Source organism: Calidris pugnax, unplaced genomic scaffold, assembly GCF_001431845.1.
Source record: "Calidris pugnax isolate Ruff unplaced genomic scaffold, ASM143184v1 scaffold211, whole genome shotgun sequence".
NCBI classification, from domain to species: Eukaryota; Metazoa; Chordata; class Aves; order Charadriiformes; family Scolopacidae; genus Calidris; species Calidris pugnax.
The window spans coordinates 2,493,821-2,513,671 of NW_015091083.1; the positions used below are offsets into that span (position 1 = coordinate 2,493,821).

General features: G+C 39.9%; 1 protein-coding gene across 2 annotated transcripts in view; it reads left to right on the plus strand.

The window, feature by feature from the left end:
* Positions 1-19,851, plus strand: part of SLC24A4 (solute carrier family 24 (sodium/potassium/calcium exchanger), member 4) — a 92,196-nt gene that overhangs the window by 345 nt on the left and 72,000 nt on the right. For both annotated transcript variants that reach the window (XM_014957681.1, XM_014957682.1), the window contains exon 2: positions 2,354-2,464. In XM_014957681.1, the coding sequence (XP_014813167.1) occupies positions 2,354-2,464 (111 nt within the window). The remainder of the gene's footprint in view (positions 1-2,353; positions 2,465-19,851) is intronic.

Consider the following 19,851-nt stretch of genomic DNA (forward strand, 5'->3'; position numbering starts at 1 on the left):
TGCCCCGGGGGTTGGCGGGCTCAAGCCGTTCCCGTTTTGAGTTTCTCGGTGGAAATACCCCGGCGGGCAGGCGAGGCGGGAGGGAGCAGACTGGGTTCCTGAGGAGAAACCCCAGCGCCGGGCAGGTGCACGGCCGCAGCCTCGCGGAGAGGAGGCAGCGGCATCGCTGGGCGACCGGTGGCCAAGGGCTTCCCGCCACCGAGCCCGCCCGGGCGACGGCCCGCCGTGCCTCTCGGAGGGCGTCGGGTCGGGAATCGAAGGGGGATCGGGGCGGCTGCCGGCCTGGGAACGGCCCTGAAGTAGTTCCCCCCCCGCCGCGGCATCAGAGCCGAACCCGCTCCGGCCGCCCGTGGTCCCCTCTGCAACTTCGGGCCACCTTTCATTTTTATCCTTGGGTTGTAAACCTCCGCCGGCTACAACTGCTTCTTTTCTCCATCTTTTCCCTCCAACGCCCCCCTCCCAATTAGAGAAAATTCTGTATTGTAGGCAAGGAACAGTGCTAATCTCATGTTATATAGAGTGTTGCATCCTTTGTGCAAGTGCCCTGTTGGTAAACTGATGTGTTTATAGCTAACTGCATCATTCCCATTTGGTTTCTTTTTTTTTTTCTTTTTTTTTTTTTCCTCCCGCCTGCTGGCACAGTTTGGGCTGTAAGTGTGGAGCTTCAGGCCCTCTTCCTGCAATACGCTTTGCATCCCTCAGATAGAAAGTCTAAGGTTGTTGGCAGAGCAGATGGGGCTCTAGGTGGGACTGCCGACAGTCCTTGAGAGTTTAAGAACAAAATCAAACTAAGCCCAGATCCTACATCCATGTTTAATGTAAGAAAATCTGATTTTTGGCTGAATTAGGATGGGTCATCTGCTTAAATTAAAGCTGAAGTTAAAGTGTGTGCTTCAGGGAAGAAAAAATTTGGTGGAACTTGTCATACTTTCTAATGCTCTTTTGTTCAAATTATTGCCTGGGTTGTTTGAGATATAGCTAGGATGGCAACAAGCCAGGTCTTAGACCATATTAGCATATTACTTATCTTAGAACTTTAATTTTTTTTTTTTTTAATTGTGGTTTTAGAGTATACTGTTGCTTGCTTTATTTAGCACTGCTGTTTGTCATGCCTGTGCTCCCCCCCTCCTTGCACCGGCTATTTATTTTCATAAACTTATTAGTTTGTGAGAGCATGTAACTGGGGTATGATTACGTTTACATAGTTTGAGGGGGTTATTTTGTTGCAGATAACAGTTTTGCGGAACTTTTTTAGGTTTACATGAAAAATGTCATGACTAATGAAAGTTTTTAATCTCCTGGGTTATCAACTAAATCCCTCATAACCTAATTTTTGATGGTATGCTGCATCAGGTAGGTTTTTTTTCAGCTGGCTAATTTATAGTATATTGTATCCATAAACACTGACCATCTGTTCTCTATGTTTCTTATAATTGTGCAGTCAGAATATTGTAGCAAATACTCTAGCCAAACTAACTTCCAAGCTTGATTTTTTTGCAAGAGTCGCTGTAACAGAGCACAAGCATTACGTGATGACTGAATATAAACTCTAAGATCAGCTGTAGAAGAATTTTTGTCATTGTAATATGTTCATTTGAAATGAATAAGGTTGAGCTGGAAGTGATTTAATTAAGAGGTTCTATCCTTCCTTTAATTACTATAATAGCATACCCTGCATTATCATAAGTGCTTCTTCTGTACTCTACTCAGCCAGTTCCATTCAGAATGCTTCTGGAATACGAGTTTAGGCAAAAGCTCCATTGACTCTTAAGGAAGTTTGTTTCTTTTAAGATTTGTGGAGATTCACAGTGCAGTTGTTTTCCATTTTCTTTGACAAATTATGTGGGGATTGATATTATCAAGTATACCCAACACTGAAAAGATCAGCCCCTAGACTCAGAATAACCCAAAATGTAGCCGGAATGTGACCGTATGCATTTCTATTTTTTGAGAAATCAGTAATATAATATGTGCAAGTGCAAATGACTAAATGGAAGTGTGATTGTTGCTCATGTCAGCATAGCTGGGCTGGTTTCATTTATAGGAACTGCTAAGTGTTGAGTTTCACAGGTGCAGGCTTTAGCATTTGCTTACTGTAGAGTATTTTCCCCATGTGGGTCACAACCAGGTGTTCTGATAGCCGGAACATGCTAACAGCTCTGATACTCTGCCTTCAGAGCTAGTTTTCACCCTTTGTAGCTAGGAGGACCTACCATACATACATCGGTATGTTGCTCCCTTCACATCCTGATGGTCCCTTCATGCTCGTTGCTAGCGGGGGCATGCAGTCCCGTTAGGATGATGCAGGAAAAAATTAGTGACAGTGGGCATAACCTTTTTCTATTTAATACAGGCCAAGAATCAACTATTGCAAACAGACGTGTTTTATCAGAAATATGGAGGAATAGAAGGTTGATGGCATCACCTAATGGGACACATGAAGAAAAGAACTGTACAGAGCCAGGTAAGATGGGAAAACTTTGCAATGTCTTATAAGCTCTTGAGATGTATTGTGGAGTGCTGTCATGACCAAGGTGCAGTGATATGTTAGGGTAAACATAAAAGTGTCAAACTTAAAAACAAATAAATATGGAGGAATATGTGTAGAAATAAGGTTTATTGTGCTATATAATGCCATGACTTTATCTTTCAAAGGTAAAAGTTAATGTTCAGGGATAAAAATCTTTTGGGGTCATAATGAGACTTGTGCTGACAATTTGATTTGTCTAATTTTGTTTCTTTTGATGATTGTTCCTGTGTAGCTGATGATGTTTATGTTGCACTGGTAATGAGAGATGTACTCTTCTTGAAAGTCTGGGTAGCTAAACATGCGGTGTTTGAGATACCATCCGAGCTCAGTGTGGTCAATGTGTTCATTACCACTACACATTTAATCATGTTTTGCTAGTTTAATGACAAACTAAATATTCAGAGTAGGAATTTATATTGTGTGGAGGGGGGGTGATGAGGTAAGTAATATGGAAACCCTGGAATCCATTTTAGCTCAGGATATCTGTCCTGGCCAGGCGATAATAATTGATTGAGGGCAGGGATAGATGACGCATTTTAACATCAGTGTCAGTCCACAATGCTTTCATCTTCCCATCTGTCTTTCTAGTGTGTATTTCCTTTCTCTCTCTCTCCTTGTCTCTCTGTGGTTGACGGTGTGTGGGAGACAAGACATTTTGCCAATGGCACTAGCCAAATTAATTTAAAGTTCAGATTTTTATTTTTTTTTCAAATATGACTCTTTGATCAGTTCTTTGATGACAGCAGAGTCTGTGCCTTCTTACAAACAGTGACAGTGTGAGTTCTGGGATACTGTCAGCCCCAGGCACTAGGAGAGTTTGGAGCAGTACTTCCCCCTGTCTCACATACTTGTTTGTTGTAGTGCTGAGGCACCTGTTGCATAGATTGAGGATTGCTACTGTGCTTGTGCACTTCTGAGAGCAGTGGGAGAACACTGTGCAAAGTATGTGGCTCCAAAACATATCATCTTGATCCAAGAGCTTCTCTGTGCTTCTGTTAAGAACTTTGTGGGTTAGTTTGCTGTTATCTGTATCTGTAACCTTATGATGTTGTTGATTTGTCTGTCAAAGTTTTTCACAGACAAGAAAGAAGACAAAAGTGACATTTTGGATACATGTAATTATTCTTGATGAATAGTCAGAAAATACTATTCTTCCCACTTCTCTTTTGTTTTTCTCTGTGTTTGTGGATGCATCAATGTGGTCATATCTGAACATACTTGGTAGCATAGTTGGAGCTAAGCCAAGAAAAGCCACAAGACCATAGAAGCTGGATCAGAAAGAAGCCCATCAAAATTCTTGATGGGGATTGCCGTTTAGTATGAATGAGAACTTTTTTTTCCAATGATATGATAAAACTGCCAAGGGAAAACATATATTTATGTTAAATTGGAATACCAGGAGCAGTGGTGACTTCTCCAGATGTTTAGAATAAATAGCTCATCTTCCTCCATTCCTCTAAAATTGTAAAATTAGTTTAAGAACAATTGGAATATATAAATGCAGTCAGATCATTTTGATGAGCTTTCTGAAATTTAGGTTGTCGAGATGCGCTTTTCTCTGTAACCACAAGAGCTGGACACGAGGGGCCCAAATGTGCCTCAGGATGCTGAGGTTTTAAGAAAAATATCATGAGACTTGCATTAAATTAATGATTTCTAGTCACAGTGTTGGAATTAGTTTTTCTTTTTCAAGGTGTGTCTTCTGATAGAATGCAGATTTACAGATCATATATGTCACAGGATTGCGATTGTAGCATTTTTTTAGTCACTTCCTGTTATTCTGCAGTTATGTGCAGCTTATCTCAGTCTCTCTTCTGCAGCTGAAGGGGGGGTTTAGATGCTGCAAGAGTGGCTAGATGCAAGATAGCTGCAAATAAAGGGAGCATCTGAAAATACCTAAAATTTCTGTTTGTTGCACAGGAATGGGTCTGTAAGAACCCGTGATTGTTATTGCTCAGTAACAACTTCTGTAGGTTTAGAGGTTTTTTTGGTTTGGTTTTTTTGGGGGGTTAGGGGTGGTGGTTTTTTTTTGTTTTGGGTTTTGTTTGTGGTGGTGGTGTGTCATTTTTCATTCTTGTCTGGTAGCCAGAGATTGAGATTTGCCCTGTAATGAGAAGAAGGTACAGTGACCTAAAACCTATCAAAAAGGAGCAAATAGCATCGCTCATCTCCATGGGAATGTAGCTTGTATAAGCCCCTGACTACATCTGAAGAAATTAGACCCAGGAAAGGTCAAGAGACTTGATCAAAATTGCATAGAAAATTGGTGAGAGTCTGTGGATTTTCAGTTTGAGTATGCAAGCTTTCAGTCATGTGCATATCTCAATGTAGTGAAAATCTCAGGAATGTGCTGTCAAACACTTTAAATGGCTGGACTTTATTTCTGTTCTCTTTTTTTTTTTTTTTTCCTAATCTTAAGAACAGATGAATAGAGTTGTATGAATACAGTGGTCTCTGAACGCTGCTTTGGGAGAAGTACTTATTCTCACCTATGTCATTTCTGTATCTGCCTTAAGCACCACGGGCCCTAAAAATTTATGTGTGTCTATATGGTATGTAGCAGTTTTCTTATGTTATGTGGGTATTTTTCTATGTGTGTTTAGGGTACAAGAACTTCATGATACCTTGGGAAATGCAAGTTTTGCTGAGAGACTGTTAATCCTTTGTGTCATTGCAGTGCCATTGCTATGTTCCCTCTTTATTAGCTTCCCACACAAATCTGCAGTTTTACTTTTGTTTTCTCAAAGGCTTTCAACAAAGTTAATTTATTTACCGCTTCAGTCCCTTTTCTTACGTACATGCAAACAAATAAAAATAATCCTCAGCTGTCAGAAATCGCAGCTTTAGAAGTTTATAAGACCATGAGATCTTTGCAGTTCATGACAGTGGTAAGAAAGGCTCATCCTTGGTAGTATACCTCGGGAGAAAAACTCCGTAAGTTTCTAAAAGTAATGTTAGAAGCTTGTGGAAGCTGCTATCTACTGGAAGCTCACGTAGCCTACGTTGTCTGAGACTGTCTCATTTACTGAAGTAGATAATTTTCTATCGCGTTCTTCTGGAAACATTATTAATACTTCTGGGGCCATTGTATCAGAACAGAAAAAAACTTTGAAATCTTGGCAATGCTGGTTTTAAAAAGAACCCTGAAGATCTGACAAAAGAAAGGTAAATCTCTGTGTATGTGTGTGTATGTGTGTATATATATATATAACTGGCAGAGAAAGGTTTTTCTAACATTTAGAGGTTAGAGAGATTGATATTAGTGAATATCTTAAGAGGTGCTACACATTTTTTTCTTGTAGTATCTAGAACTGCTTATGACTGCAGAATAGTTGTTATCTATCCCATAACAACAGAACTGTAGGTCAGCTGCAGAAAGGAGGTGGAGCATTTGTCAACACTGAGCCAACCTCAGTTCTAGTCTGGACTAAGACCAAATCCTCACCAAAGTTAATGTGTTGTGTAGCATTTTTCCATTAAAGATCCTTCCTGGCTTGAAACTTCCCCTTTGCTGGAAGCTCCTCTGCCATGAAAAGGTAGAAGTCATTATGTTGTCCTGAAGCCAGACTGGAAGGCTTATAGATGGTATGTAGAAGGCTCTGGAATACATAGAATCATAGAATTGTCCAGGCCGAAAGGGACCTCCAAAGGTCATCTAGTCCGACCCCCCAGCAGTCAGCAGGGACACCCCCAACTAGACCAGGTTGCCCAGGGCCTCGTCAATATCTCCAGGGAAGGGGCCTCAACCACCTCCCTGGGCAACCTGTTCCAGTGCTCCACCACCCTCACAGTGAAGAACCCTCTCCTAATCTCCAGTTAATTCAAAAGTTTCATGAGAGCCTGGGATTTTTGAATTACAGATCTTACAATTATTTAGTATTGAGTAACGCTCTGGATGGCTGCTGTGGGTATCCCTCTTTGAGGGAAACCAAATTACCTTTCTTTATGGCTCTGAAAACTTTAACTGGGTAAATGTCTGTGGGAGGAGGGGTTGATCTGACCCTCATTTAAAGCAGAGCGATCAGAAAGGGAGAGTAGTTGTCTCTAGCATCTTAACAGATCTCATTAGTTTGCAACCAATTTTTTTTTTACCTTATCCAAGCTCTCACTTCCATCTGCCATCAGCTCGCTAGCTTGCAGTGCCATCTGCCCAGCAAGTCTGATTTATACCTTCTCTGCTCCAATGGCTTGCCTCTTGTTTCAAAATGTTCCCATGACTCTATGTCCTCCAGAACTCTGAGTAACATTTCCAGAGCAATTAGAAGCTGGGGTGACTGGGTAGTGGGGTGTTTCTAACCGTGTGGCTCCACTGGGTCGTGTTAGGCTAGTAAAGAAACTGTTCCAGACTCCTTCCTACTGTGAATATTTTCCATACGGTACAGAGAATATTTAAACTACTTGCTGTGAATTAGAAATGCATCTGAATATATTTCCATTAGTCTTCTGACACTAGTCACTGAGTTGTCTTGAAACTGAAAGAATCGGTGGGATTTTCTGTCCAGCGGTTTGTCGGCCGTGGACAGTTCATGAACTACATTGCTTTTAAATAGCTGGGGAATTGGCTCAAGTGCTCTCCTCTCATTGTTATCAGTGGGTAACGATGAATTGCGGGCTGGGGGAAAGGCAGGGGTTATCATTTCTTTCTGAGCCATAGCTGCCTTTTTTCTTTTGAATTAGAAGGTACATTCTAGCAATGCTTGCTGTTCTTGCAGTGAGAGAGAAAGAATCAGTCCTCTACAGTGAAATAAAGCACGTTTCCCAGCAGCATGTGTATAACTGAGTTCTGAGTTAGGATCAAAAGTCATTAAGTCTTTGTATATTTTACACTGTTAGTTATAACCTTGGGAACTCATGTAGGATGTGATGCGTTGTAGAGAAACTACAGAAGTCTTAGAGAGTTTTGTTAACATACCATAGACAGTATAAGAGCCTGTTACTTTTTCTACAAAAATTGATGATGGTGTTCTCACTGACTAGGGAAGACAGGACTGATTCTTCAAAGTAATTTTCCAAAAGAATAGAAAATGCTGTGTTTTGTACATTCGTAGTAAAGGAACTGTAAGAAACATTGGTTTCCATAAATTTTATTTAACAAATCCAGTGCTTAGTTAAACGCATCATTGTTAATATACTGGATTGAAGTATCCCTTTTTTTCTTAAACTTTGTAGACACCTTAATGTATAAAATCATACACTTTGTGTAATAAATGCTGATCTAAACATACTTTTGTTGGTGGTGGACTATGTTGGTTTGTGCTGATGGAAATTCTCTTTAAACAACAGCAATCTGTATTTCTTTTAAACAATGTGCCCATGATCTGCCCTAGATCAAACTTTTATTTTCTAGCAGGGATAAGTGCCTGAAACCCTTGCTTTTTGCGTGGTGATAATAACACTAACTGTAACCCTTTTTTTCATGAACAGTCTAAATCGGTAAACTCATCGTGACCTGCAGGTTCTCCTGCTGTGCATAGGTGCAGTAACTAGCACAGAAACCATGGTCTCATTGAGGTAATACAGGCAATAACTGTATTATGTTATTTGCAAATATTCCCCACTTGCCTTTGAGTCAGACTTGCTCTCTGCCTTGGTGCACAGAAAACATGCAACTGTTGTAGTATGATAGATTTATTGATTTAAATAAATGATTAAAATAAATATTGATACATTTTGATTTAAAATCTTTCTTTACTCCAATGCCTTATGCTCTCAAAGACCAGGAAATCTACCAGCCTTAAATATCCTATTCTTGCATAGGTCTAAAAGGCAATGAAAATGAGGAAAGGTGTAAGAAAAATTTTCTTTGTTATTTTATGCATATGGTATTCACGTAACATACAGGTGCAGTGTCCAGTGAACATGTACGTATGTAGTGGAAAGACTTACTCACCAGCTAGCATGTAGCTTATTTCTGTAGCTACTTGTCATATGCTTGTAGGGTTTTATTTGTTTTGGGTTGTTCCCTGCCTTCCTCCCCCTGGTGTCTCTGGACTCACTCTTGTGATGCTAAGTGGTAAACTTTATTGATTGTGATCTCACTTGGATGGTTTCTGTTTCTAGGGAGAGATAGATGTGTGACAATTTAAAACCACTTCCAGTAGACTAGTTGAGGGCAAATGACAAACGTTTAATGGCAAATTTTTCTTGTGTGGCTCCCAAGGCCTCCTAATCAGAATTCATGCCTAGATTTAGGTTGAACTTCTGACACTCTTTGCCTGGCTTATTGATGTGATTATTAAAAGGGTTGGCAGGTAGATGTCATTGAAGTTAATTGGGAAAAGTGTTTTGTTTATTTTTTTTGTGAACTGGTTTACGAAATGTGCTTTGTTTGAAACTAGAATTTAAAAAGTAACCGACTTTCTCTCTGAGCTGTTCATTTTCTCGCAGTGTATTAATAATGGCATCCAAAATAGTAGAAAGAAATGAGACAAACATCTCTCTCTGCTTTGGCTCAACCTGCCAGCAGCATGCCCTGGAGAGCTGAGAAAAGAAAACGAACTCCAGGGTAATCTATCCATTTCCCCAGGTCTAGGTGCCAACGTTGCAGGAAGTAGTTTAACACACAGTAAATAAGTGTCTTGACTAAAATGCCGTTTAGAGATGTACTAAACAAGGGCAAAGGAAACAAAAAGAAGTACTATTTAATATATTAGTGAATATTCTCACTCTCTAATAAAAATGTTACTTGACATAATCTTTATTTCATATGTGCATTTATTTACAGTTAGTTTTGGTCCAGTTGAAGCACACTGTGGATAAGGGTTTTTACAAGTGAAGTCTGAAGCCAAGAATCAGGTTTGAAATGAATCAGAATTTCTAAAATGTAGCAACTTCAGAACCAAATTTAGGATCTGAGGACACAGGCCATTACTTTCTTTGAAGGGAACAAAAGAGCCAGGTTGAGTACTTTGTGGATGCTGGCCTAGGACTTAGTTTCCCATATTAGCCCGGCTCTAATATTTAGATGTCTGCCCAGATTTCAGACCACATTACCTAAGCACTTCTCAAATGTTAATGTAGCAATAGAGCAACATCTCTTTTTCTGTGACTGCAGACAACATCTGTGTAGATTACTGACCTGAGGTCAAAGAGGAAATACGTGGTAGAACAAAGAATCATATCCAAATACCTCAGTCCTGATCTAGGCTCCTGCAGAGATGATGTCTGAACAGAAGTTTGTTCTGTTCAAATATGACCTCCTAAGGTTCTATCCAACCTGGCTTTTCCTGTGATCTGCTATGAAAACCAAATGAGTTACAGTTCACTCCAGACATATTTGAAATCCTGAATTGAGGATTTCAAAATCGAAGTTAATGAGACTTGGGCGTGCAGATCTCCATGGTATTGCTGACTGTCTCACCCTTAAGGTGGGATAATGTGTGTGTTAAGATCTCTTCTTCGCTAGTATAACCACGCAGATGGACCTTTTTGTGTGGAAATCTACTTCATTTTCCACTCAAAATTGTGCTGTTGGTATAAAAGTCGTGTTCAAATTTATCCCTCCTTAACCATGGCAGTTTCACTCTCACTCCTTGCTTTTTAGCTTATTGTCTGTGACATGTCATCACATACTGCGGTTGAGACAGAAAATACTGCTTTGTGTCATGTGCAATGGTTACCACACGTCATTTTACTGTTGTAGGAAGCAGGTTGACAAGGTGTTGAAAATCAGTCTGTGAGCATTAATCGATACCCTTGTGGTTGGCCTAGGGCAGAATCTTTATGAGGTACTGGGTTGTTTCATAAATGTTAAAACTCCGCATTCATTACATTGTCTCTGTAGTCTCTGTGTCTCATCAGTCCATAACTTGGACCATCAGTGTGCAGGATTCAGGCAAAACTGGAAAAGCACAGAACTGGGCTGGAGAGAAGTAGATTGAAGAGCACCTGGAGGTAGAAAATGGTCACCAGAAGCTGCAAGAGGGATAGGGAAACTTGGGGTTTGGAGCTGGGTGGTAGAAAGACTAAGATTATCCAGTCATGGAGCCTGGTGCTGGAATATAGGTGAAAGGGACACGAAGACATGAGTGGAGGGAGGCTGAATTTGGATCATGAACCATGGAAGAATCCTGGGAATAGCAGGGCAAGGAGGCAGGCCCCGGGAAGTAGTAAGCAGAGAAAGTGATAGAAGAGGTAGGAAAAATCAAAATGTGGTGTGAGGTTTGGTTTTGGTTGGGCAAGGAATGTAGAATGAAAAGCAAAGGAAGCCCCTACAAGCTTACGTTACAGAAGAGCTACCTTTCATCTTTGTGTTTGGCACATAAAACTGGAAGCATTCACAATTTATACCCATTTTTTGATTTATTTTCTAGTTGGTTTCATTTTTAGCACAGATTGGGTATCAACGAAGAATGTTATCAGAGCTTGTACTAATGACACCATCTACATATAAAGTAATTTAGAAAGCTTCATCAAAACTGGACCCTCCCGAGCCTCAACTCTGTCTCTCTGGATCTCACTGTTTTGAGGGTCAAAATGACTGATTTAAAAATACACTTAGGCACAGTGTGCAATTTCATTACAGTAAATTAAATTTAAACTTTGTTCTGCTAATATTTCTGATAAGAACACTCATAATTGAATCCTTTTTAGAAGTTACAAAATTTTATTATACATATCTATTACTGTATTCACTAATGCCCATGACTTTTTACAGAATAGATGTGGTTATCCACCTACCAGGCTGAAAATATTCCATAGAACCTGCTGACAATGAAACTGGCATCACTCCTGTTGCACAGGAAGGCAACACCTTCAGGCAGTAAAGAGTGATGGTTTCGTTTATTCTTTGAAGTTGACAGACATAGTAGAAAAAGTAATAGCGTTAGAAACTGAGTCAAATTTATTCCTGCTGGGACTGTACTGGTAAGGTGAAGTACAGCAGAGCAGATGCTTCGGGTAGAATGCAGGCTACCTGTATATGTGCTCCTTCAGTTTTTTTCCTTTTTTGCAACATTAAATTAATGGTTTAATGTTAATGACAGGTGCTGTGTTAACGATCTTGAGAGAGTGACATTCTCCACCCATAGTGGGGAACAGTGGCAAACGTGCCTTCCTGTGAGCAAGAAGATGATTTAGACTCTGCCTGTTCAGTTTCCATGTGTACTTGCTTGTTGGGACTATTTTCAGGGATTGCCAAAACCTGATGAATTATTTTTCCTGGTACATATGATGCACTCACTTGTTCAGTGGATTGAGGGTAATATGACTGAATCTGCTGCACAGAGGTACTTAAACCTTTGAATAGCAAGGTGTAAATACTCACAGATGGTGGGAGACATTTGAACTTTGGGAATGGTAGGGTTAAAATGGATGAAATTTATATTCAAGAGCTCATTTGAATTTAAGCTCAAAGAGACTGAAATAGGGAAAACGGATTTTTTTTTTTTTTTCCGTTTACTGTGAATCAGCATGCTTTGCATTTTGTGAGTTCCTGGCAGAAAATATAGGCTCTCAAAGAGAGAGACATTTGTTCTTTAGGGCTTCTGGGAGCATATCTGTGCTGGCGTACACGGCCATAACTCCACTATGTCATTGCAGCCCCGATAGTTTACAGCAGCTGAGGTTCTGTCCCACAGATTTGTTGCTGGATGGTGAGATGCTGTTCTGGTCGAGTTCTTTGGGGAGAATCTTCTCTCTTTAGATACTTTTCAAGCCTTCATAAAGGTTGCATTCTTTGCCTGATTGTCACGCTTTTTTAAATCCCTCTGCAGGATCTTTGGCTACTGTTGCCTAAAATTGTAAGGCTTTTTCTTACCTTCTTAAGCCTTTCACAAGCCTTTCCCTTTCCTGTTGCTGCTAGCTTTTGTCTGCTTCCTTTACCTGCACTGAAACTTTGAGATGGGTTTCCAATGTCCATTTGCCTTTCTTGTTATTTTTATGTAGCCCTTTACAAATTAGTATGTGAAAGGAACTGTCTGGAATATTATAATTATCCTTTTCTGAATCTCTTTGTGAGCCATGAGTGTCATGGTGCTCACAGGAGATCGGCCACCCAGGACTGGCTAGACAGGGAAGAAGTCAAAGGTAGCATATTAATTAGTCCTGTTCCAGTCGTGCACAGAGGCTTTGCTGGTGGAGGGAGAAAAAGAGGGTCCCTATAGAGCTATAGTGTTGTCTGTCCTTGTTGTGAGATGCAGTGGCAGTCCCTAAGAGCGCCTAATGGAAACGGACAAGGAAAAGGAAGAAGAAGACTGAAAAAGGCAAAGTGACTTTTGCAGAGAGGGTCAGTAGCTAAACTGCATTCCCCCCTCCCTTAATTATAAATTCTAGCCATACTAAATTCTTTGAGCCTGGAGTTGTTGCTGCTACTGCCATCACCTCTCTGCTCTCCTTCCTGATCAGCTCATAATGACCGTACTCCGTTATTGAGCTTTTGTCGTGAGCAATGTAACTTTTCACAGAAGAGGTGGGTTTTTTCCCCCTGCTGAATGTTTTTACAAAGCCTAACATGGGGCACCAAGGCTAGTCACTGGTATAACGGGGCAAGGATATGCCCAAATCTGCTTTGGTATGCTTAATGATTTTAATTTAGTGTGATACCTAAAGATTGTCAAAGGCAGTATCCAGCTTACCTCTAGGAAGTAAACTGGTTACCACTTCACAGCCAGTTACACCAGATAGCTGAACGCTACCTTACAGAGCAATTATAATTTCTCCTTCTCTTCCACTTAGAAGCACTGATGGAGGAAACTCAGAATGTATAGATCTTTTCAGTTGCTCCCACAAGGAGGGATGGAGATGCCTGGCTGACCCATGTGTGGACCAGCTGCTATCCACAGGGAATGGAGATGAAAAGTTGTGACTAGGGAGGTCGCAGGTCTCTGCTGTGGTGATGGTTCTACCACTGGGGAATGTTTTTTTGGGACCGCTGTGTGAGAGGGGCTATGTAAAATATGGACACTCCTTTGCCATACCAGGGAGAAAATGAGCACCTCTTGTTGCTTGCAGGCTGAAAAAGGAAAGAAAGAGGAAATACTGCTGAACTCGTGTGTGAGCAAACCTTGCCTTGTGCCCGACTCAGGTTTCTTGAATATTTGGAGCTTTTTCCTTTGATTGGGAGGCGAGGGCAGGCTTTATCTTGGCCGTAACTGACTTGAGTGCGGAACAAGTACTTCAGATTTGAAACTAATCAATGATGGATTTTAATTCTGTATGGATTTACTATAGTTATTTGGTTGTCCAGGATTGATTAGTAACAGCACCTGATGGGTGAGTTCTTACTTGGAAAGACTATCTGGGATCATCTCCAGAACTGCTTTAATCTCTGGATATTCAGGGCAACTAAGTTTAGTAAGTACTACTTAGGTAATTAAAGGTTGGAGCTGGGCTGCTTTCTCCGCAAGACAACAGGCTGGTAAAGGGGAATTAGTCAACTTTGTTCAGTGTTATTTTCTATATAGCACAGAGTCTGGTCCCACCCAACTCACAGTTTGATTTTCTAATGTGTTATGGGGTTTTGACAGTAGAATTAATATTGCTCTTTGTGTAGTCTTGGAGGTAGCAAAACTAGCACAAGTTGCTTACATTGAAAGGAGTATTTATAAGGGTTTATGAAATAATCACTATATTAATTTTGGTCTCTGGACACAAATTTGCTTCAAAGAGAAAAATGCAGATTCACTAAAGAGTAATTAAGTCTCTGCTAAATATTTGTGAAATTCTTTATACTTAATAACTTTTTCACCAGTTTGTACCCATAGATACAGGTATAAGACCAGTTTGCACGTGTAAGAAAGATGTTATGTTGAAAAAAGGACAGTTGTTGTGATCATACAAACGCTTCAGGGTCTTAAAAAGTACTATGATTCTAAGCCCAGTGACTTTTGAAATTGGTCAGATTTGGTGGAATGCATGAAATTATTTACAGAATCTTTTGGTTTTGTTGGGCACTTTCAGAATTTGGGATTTTCTCCCCCATTGCAGCCCCTGCAGGGTTGAATGCAACTAGCATTGCTATTCTTCTGCGATGAGATTACTGATGTGGGAATAGTGATGCATGTGCTATCCGCTTCTTAATGAAGAAAATTATTGTCGTCACAACTAAAACTCTTCCCTTCCATCCAGTAACTGATTCCAAATATTTTGGTCCTACCACACTGCTGACTCCAGGCTGGACTCTTAGTGTACTGAGCACTGGTGTGCAGCTCTGAGGAGATTCCATTTCTGCCAGATGCTTTTTGACAGGGGCCCAGCTGTGGTCTGTGGGCCGATCCTGTCCTTCAAAGGGGTTTCAGCTATGAGGGGCAGCACATCTGGTAACTTGTGGAAGAGATGAGGACCTCCTGTGCCCAAAGTGGAGGGTGGCAAATGGCCAGGTCAGACAGTGCTGGCTGGGTGCCCGTCTGTGCTGAGGCTCTTAGCCCTGTGACATCTGTCTGTGCTGAGGCTCTTAGCCCTGTGACATCTCGCTCTGCTCAGGCTGTAGGAGGGGGTGACATCTCGTGAGGCCGGAGTGTCTACAGGCACGACCCCAAACTGTTGTCTTGATCATTAATAATAAAAAACCAGATTATCATCTGTTTTGGTAGGAATACTAAGTTCAGTCACTGTACTAAGTCAAGAGAGTTTTTTGTTCATCTTGTTTGGAGTATTTCCAACAAAATCTTGCTTTTTATAAGTTAGAGATACATATCTGTCTTTTGTTTTAATGACTGTTTTAATGTAGTAGCTGAGGTTTGTGTTCTGTCCCTTGACATGAAATGTAGAGAGCTACTCAATAACCTTGTACACAGATCTTTACTGCAAGAGGCCCAGGTCCAGTGTCTCAGCGTGGCATGGGGACAAGGAAATCCTCAGCTCTGGTTGTGGCTGCAGCAGTGACCTCCCTTTCTGATTTGCTCCTATATTCCTTCACTCCACAAAAATTTTTTTCTTTTTATCGCCAGGGTCCAAAAAATTTAATTGAATACTAGTGGGGAACCTAGATCCTTTTATCCCTTCTACAAATATCACCTGGTTAGATTAGACTCTGAACATGAAAAACATCTTAATGGAGAACCAGGCTTACTATTATAGAGGATGAAGATGATCCTGGCTTTCCCAAGGGTAGATTTTCACCTAGTTAGGTGCCACAGTATAAATCCTGATTCAGAGTGAGTGTAAATGTGGTGTAGCTTGTCAATGAGGCATGTGTTTCTTATACTCAGATTATTCAGTTCATTGCTCTGATTATTTCTTTTTTTCCTCTGCAAAAATACCTTTCCTCTTTTTCTGCCTGTAAAATTTATCTTTAATATGGGAAAAACAAATGGATTGCTTGTTTTAAAATAGCTTTTCAGATTATGCACTTAGAGGAGTAAAAATTGAAAGTTTTGCAGTCATTATGTTCCAAATGAATGCGTTTATAGTCTGCTAGTAAATATATTTGAATGTTAAGGAAATAACAGTAATTTTTTTACAAGGGTACTTACTAAAAATGATCTTTTTCTCCTTTATGTAAATGATGTAGCATACCCTTCAGTGACTTGCTATTTTAGTTGCACGGTGACTTTATACACTTAATCTAGAGAGGCAACTTGGATCGTATTATTTAACAGCCATGGATAAAGGCCTCTTGCAATTAAGAGATTAACCAGCGTTACACTATGTTTTGATTCTTCCTGAAGTCTGATATATGAATATGTGAATACATGGTGCTTTGACTTTTCTCTTCCCTCTCCCCCCCCCCTTTTTTTCTCATTGCTTTACAGAAAAGTTCTGTTAGAAGAAAGAATTTAGAAAAATTTAAAAGGTTTAAATTCCATGGGTGTTCCTTCAGATGCTGCTATGAGTGCCAGGCAGCTTTACCGCTGCAAAATAACAAATACCAAGAATAGAAATGTGGCTTGACTGGCTGTTGAGCTGTATGGTCTATGTTTTATGAGAAAATAATTCAGGTCATTTGATTTTCTTTGAAAGAAACTTGGGAAAGGAGTGTGCTTTTTCTCCCTTCTGGGAAAACACTCACTCTCCAATATATGAAGATAGAAACACATAATTAAAGTTGTAAGAAAAAGTTACACTGCTGTGAGGTATTTATTGGTGATAAAAATCTCTAAAATACTTTTTTTTTTTCTCCCACATAGTTTAATGCTAACTGTAAAATTGCTCTGTCTTTTTAGAGCATGATGCATGATTGTATTTGTTCTTAACTAAAACATTTAACTTCATGATGCTAAATAATTTTATTGGGGAAAATATCTCTTAATTCAGATACTTGAAAATAGGACCTAGGTGGCTTTCATAAATCAGCCCAGCTCGTATTTCTTGATGTTGTGTAACAGCTACTGATGTGATGGTAGAATTTAAACTTCAGAAAAAGCTGATTAGTGTAAACCTCCCACATAGTGTTGAGGACAGGCTGGAGTGACATCTCAGCTGAAGTGAAATGACCCGCACAAACACAGTTGCACTTCAATATTACAGAAATTTTCCCTCCTCCAAAGTTAGTCTAAGTGTATGACTAGATTTAGAAGTTTGTATTTATTTACTTTCGGTGTTTGGATTAATTTTTAATTTAATTTACATAGTATTTTTTTTTTTAATCCACTTCTTGGAAATGGTGACTATAGAATGGAGTTTTGCAGCTGAGGTTCTAGGACACAAACAACAGTCCCTGGAGGGGACCTTTTTGCCTCAGGACAAAGCTGTCTAGAACTGGAATTTTGTTACAGTACCCCATACTGCAGTGCATTCAATTCAGTTTGAAGGGCAGATTTTTAAGTAAACTCACCGTGGATCATTATTTAAGTATACTCATGGTGGATCATGATTTCACTTGGCTCCATTAAACAAATATTCTGTTTTAGTACAGCATTTATGCACAACTTCAGAATTAAATGTGTAATTGACCTGGAGTTATTGATTCTTTCTCAACCAGAGACATTTCTGGTGCCTTGAGTATCCATCAGAAAGGATCATTGACGTTTCAGCCTGTGTTCAGGCAAAATGGGAACATAGAGTCATGGAGGAATCAAGGGTTTTGAGTGTTGGTTTTTGGTTGTGTTTTTTTTTTTTTTCTTCTTCAATGAATATTTTAGTGTTATGGCTCCATTGACACTTCCTAAGCCACTGTTTACAATAGTAGAACTTCTTCCTACCCAGCAAATGGAAGCCAGGTTCTTCCTATTCTTACCTACGTGCTGGCTCTCTGATTTACGTCAGGCATGATACACTCTAAAGAAGCACTGTACTTACAGTGGGGAATGGAGATTTTATGTGTCTCTGTCTATTGTATTTACATGATCCGTAAAGCTAGTGTGTGAGCTGACCATCTAATGACCTCTAAAAATGCAGCCTTTGGAGAGATGAAGAGGGATTTGTTAGTTGACAGATTTGTGCTAGCAAGCTCCAGGTTATTTACGGAAGTCTGGAATTCCGTGCTCTTGGATTTAAAGAATACTGTGTAATTCAGATCAAAGGGAAAGTATTAAAATCTTAATTCCACTGAGAGAAGTATCCTTTTTTGGCATTCTCAGAGACATTATTCTAAATTCATGTTACCTTATAAAACAGAAAAGAAATTAAAGTTTTCTCTTAATTTATTGTGTAACCATTTGTCTTTCACAGCAGGACTATGTAGCACTCTGTGAAGCTTATTCATCATTTTAAAGAGTGAAACTCTGTTCTGATATTAAATCATACAAAAATCAGAGTTTGCTGTCAGATGTTTGCATTTCCTCCCTTAATTACATAGCAAAAGCATTGACGTGCTCAATTTTGTCACTAAAGTACTGAAATATCCCTGTGTCATTAAAATGATTAGAGAGTGTATGGATAAGTAGGAGGAAGGAGGGGAGCCAAGGGAAAGGACGTTTCAAAACTGTTATTGTTGCTGTGCAAGAAGAATGTTTAAATCAGTACAGACAGAAGATGCTAAAATAAGTTCCTGTGGACTTTGACTACCAACTTAAAATTCATGGATTATACATCTGAAAAACATCACAGTGAAACTAATTTGCCTGGTGGAAAGCAAAATAGCCATTGCTTGAAGTGTTTCCCTCTCGGAGAGGGAGATGATGAAAATCAATTACTTCCATGTAATCTTCTTGTGCCATCTTTTGCAGGGAAGTGCCTTGAATCATGGTAGATGAGTTTGGGTGGTAAAACAGAACTGTAAATCTCTATGCTTGAGGCTGTTTGTTGTCCTTGGCCTGTGGAGAAGTGCCAGATGATGTCGGCAGGTGTTGCATGTGGTTCGAAAGCACTGTGTCCCCCTCAAAAATTAATTTCTTTACCTATTTATGTGCATCCAAAACTATGGAACTTTTATTGGCAGCTTAATAAAGCAAAATATTATTGTAATATGAGTTGTACTCCTGTCTGTAGAAATTGTTTCTCTGACAGTGAAATAACTGTCTATATTACTAAAAACAAATTGATTACCTTCTCATTAAAATCAGTAAGAAAAATTCCCTTAAACAGGAAAGGGAAATTGGGTGTAGAGTGGGATTTTAAGGGCCTCAATACTTGTATACAGACAGATTCTCTGTCACATTTTTGGAGTAAAGGTTCTCAGTTTTCTGGATCTCAGTTGGAGTTAAATGTCTCTGGCAATCCCACTTAGTGCATCCTTAGGTACCTGGAGATCTTGGCTCTTCAATGGTAAGGGAAAAATTAAAGAAAACTTTCTGCCATGTTTTAGAACTGTATTTTCTCCCTGGAGTGCTGTAGGTCTGTAACCCCAAATCATACATACCTGCAGCACTCCCAGTGAAGGCGGTGAGGACTTCTGAACACAAAATAGAGTTTTGACAAGAACCTCAGGTAAGACAGGGTGAGTTGCCCTCACTACAGAATCTCTCACAGTACACACAAGGAGCTCTTGAAGGGGGACAGTGAAGCAGCAGAGACCAAAGGTCTCTGACTGTAGAGGAAAACTCATGTTGAAAAGTTTGCAGTTCTCACAGAGCAGGTTGGAAACTGCCTTGCTAACAACAGTTTCTCCCTCATTTTGGACTGGCTTATTACTAAATGTGCAAAGATGCAAAACTGTTAGGCTGTATGAATCAACTTTAGGTCTGTAGTTGAGATAGTTATAATCTGTTACTGGTTTTGGTTTGTTTTTGTTTTTTTTTTTAAAGGAGAAGTGATTCTTGAATTTGGTGACCAGTGAGATGTAAGAGCACTAGTCTGGAAAATGAAGGATTTCGGTTTAGCTTTTTTAATGAAAACGGCCAAAGTAACTGTGGCTTGTGCTGAATTCAGTCCTATTGAGATGTGTGAGGAGTACTTTGACCTTACCTAATTGATTGAGCCTCTCTAGGGGCTTTGGCAGATTTTGATGCTGTTATACCCTGTTAGTGGAGAGTGGTGTTGCTCAGGTAAAAGCTACTTGCCTC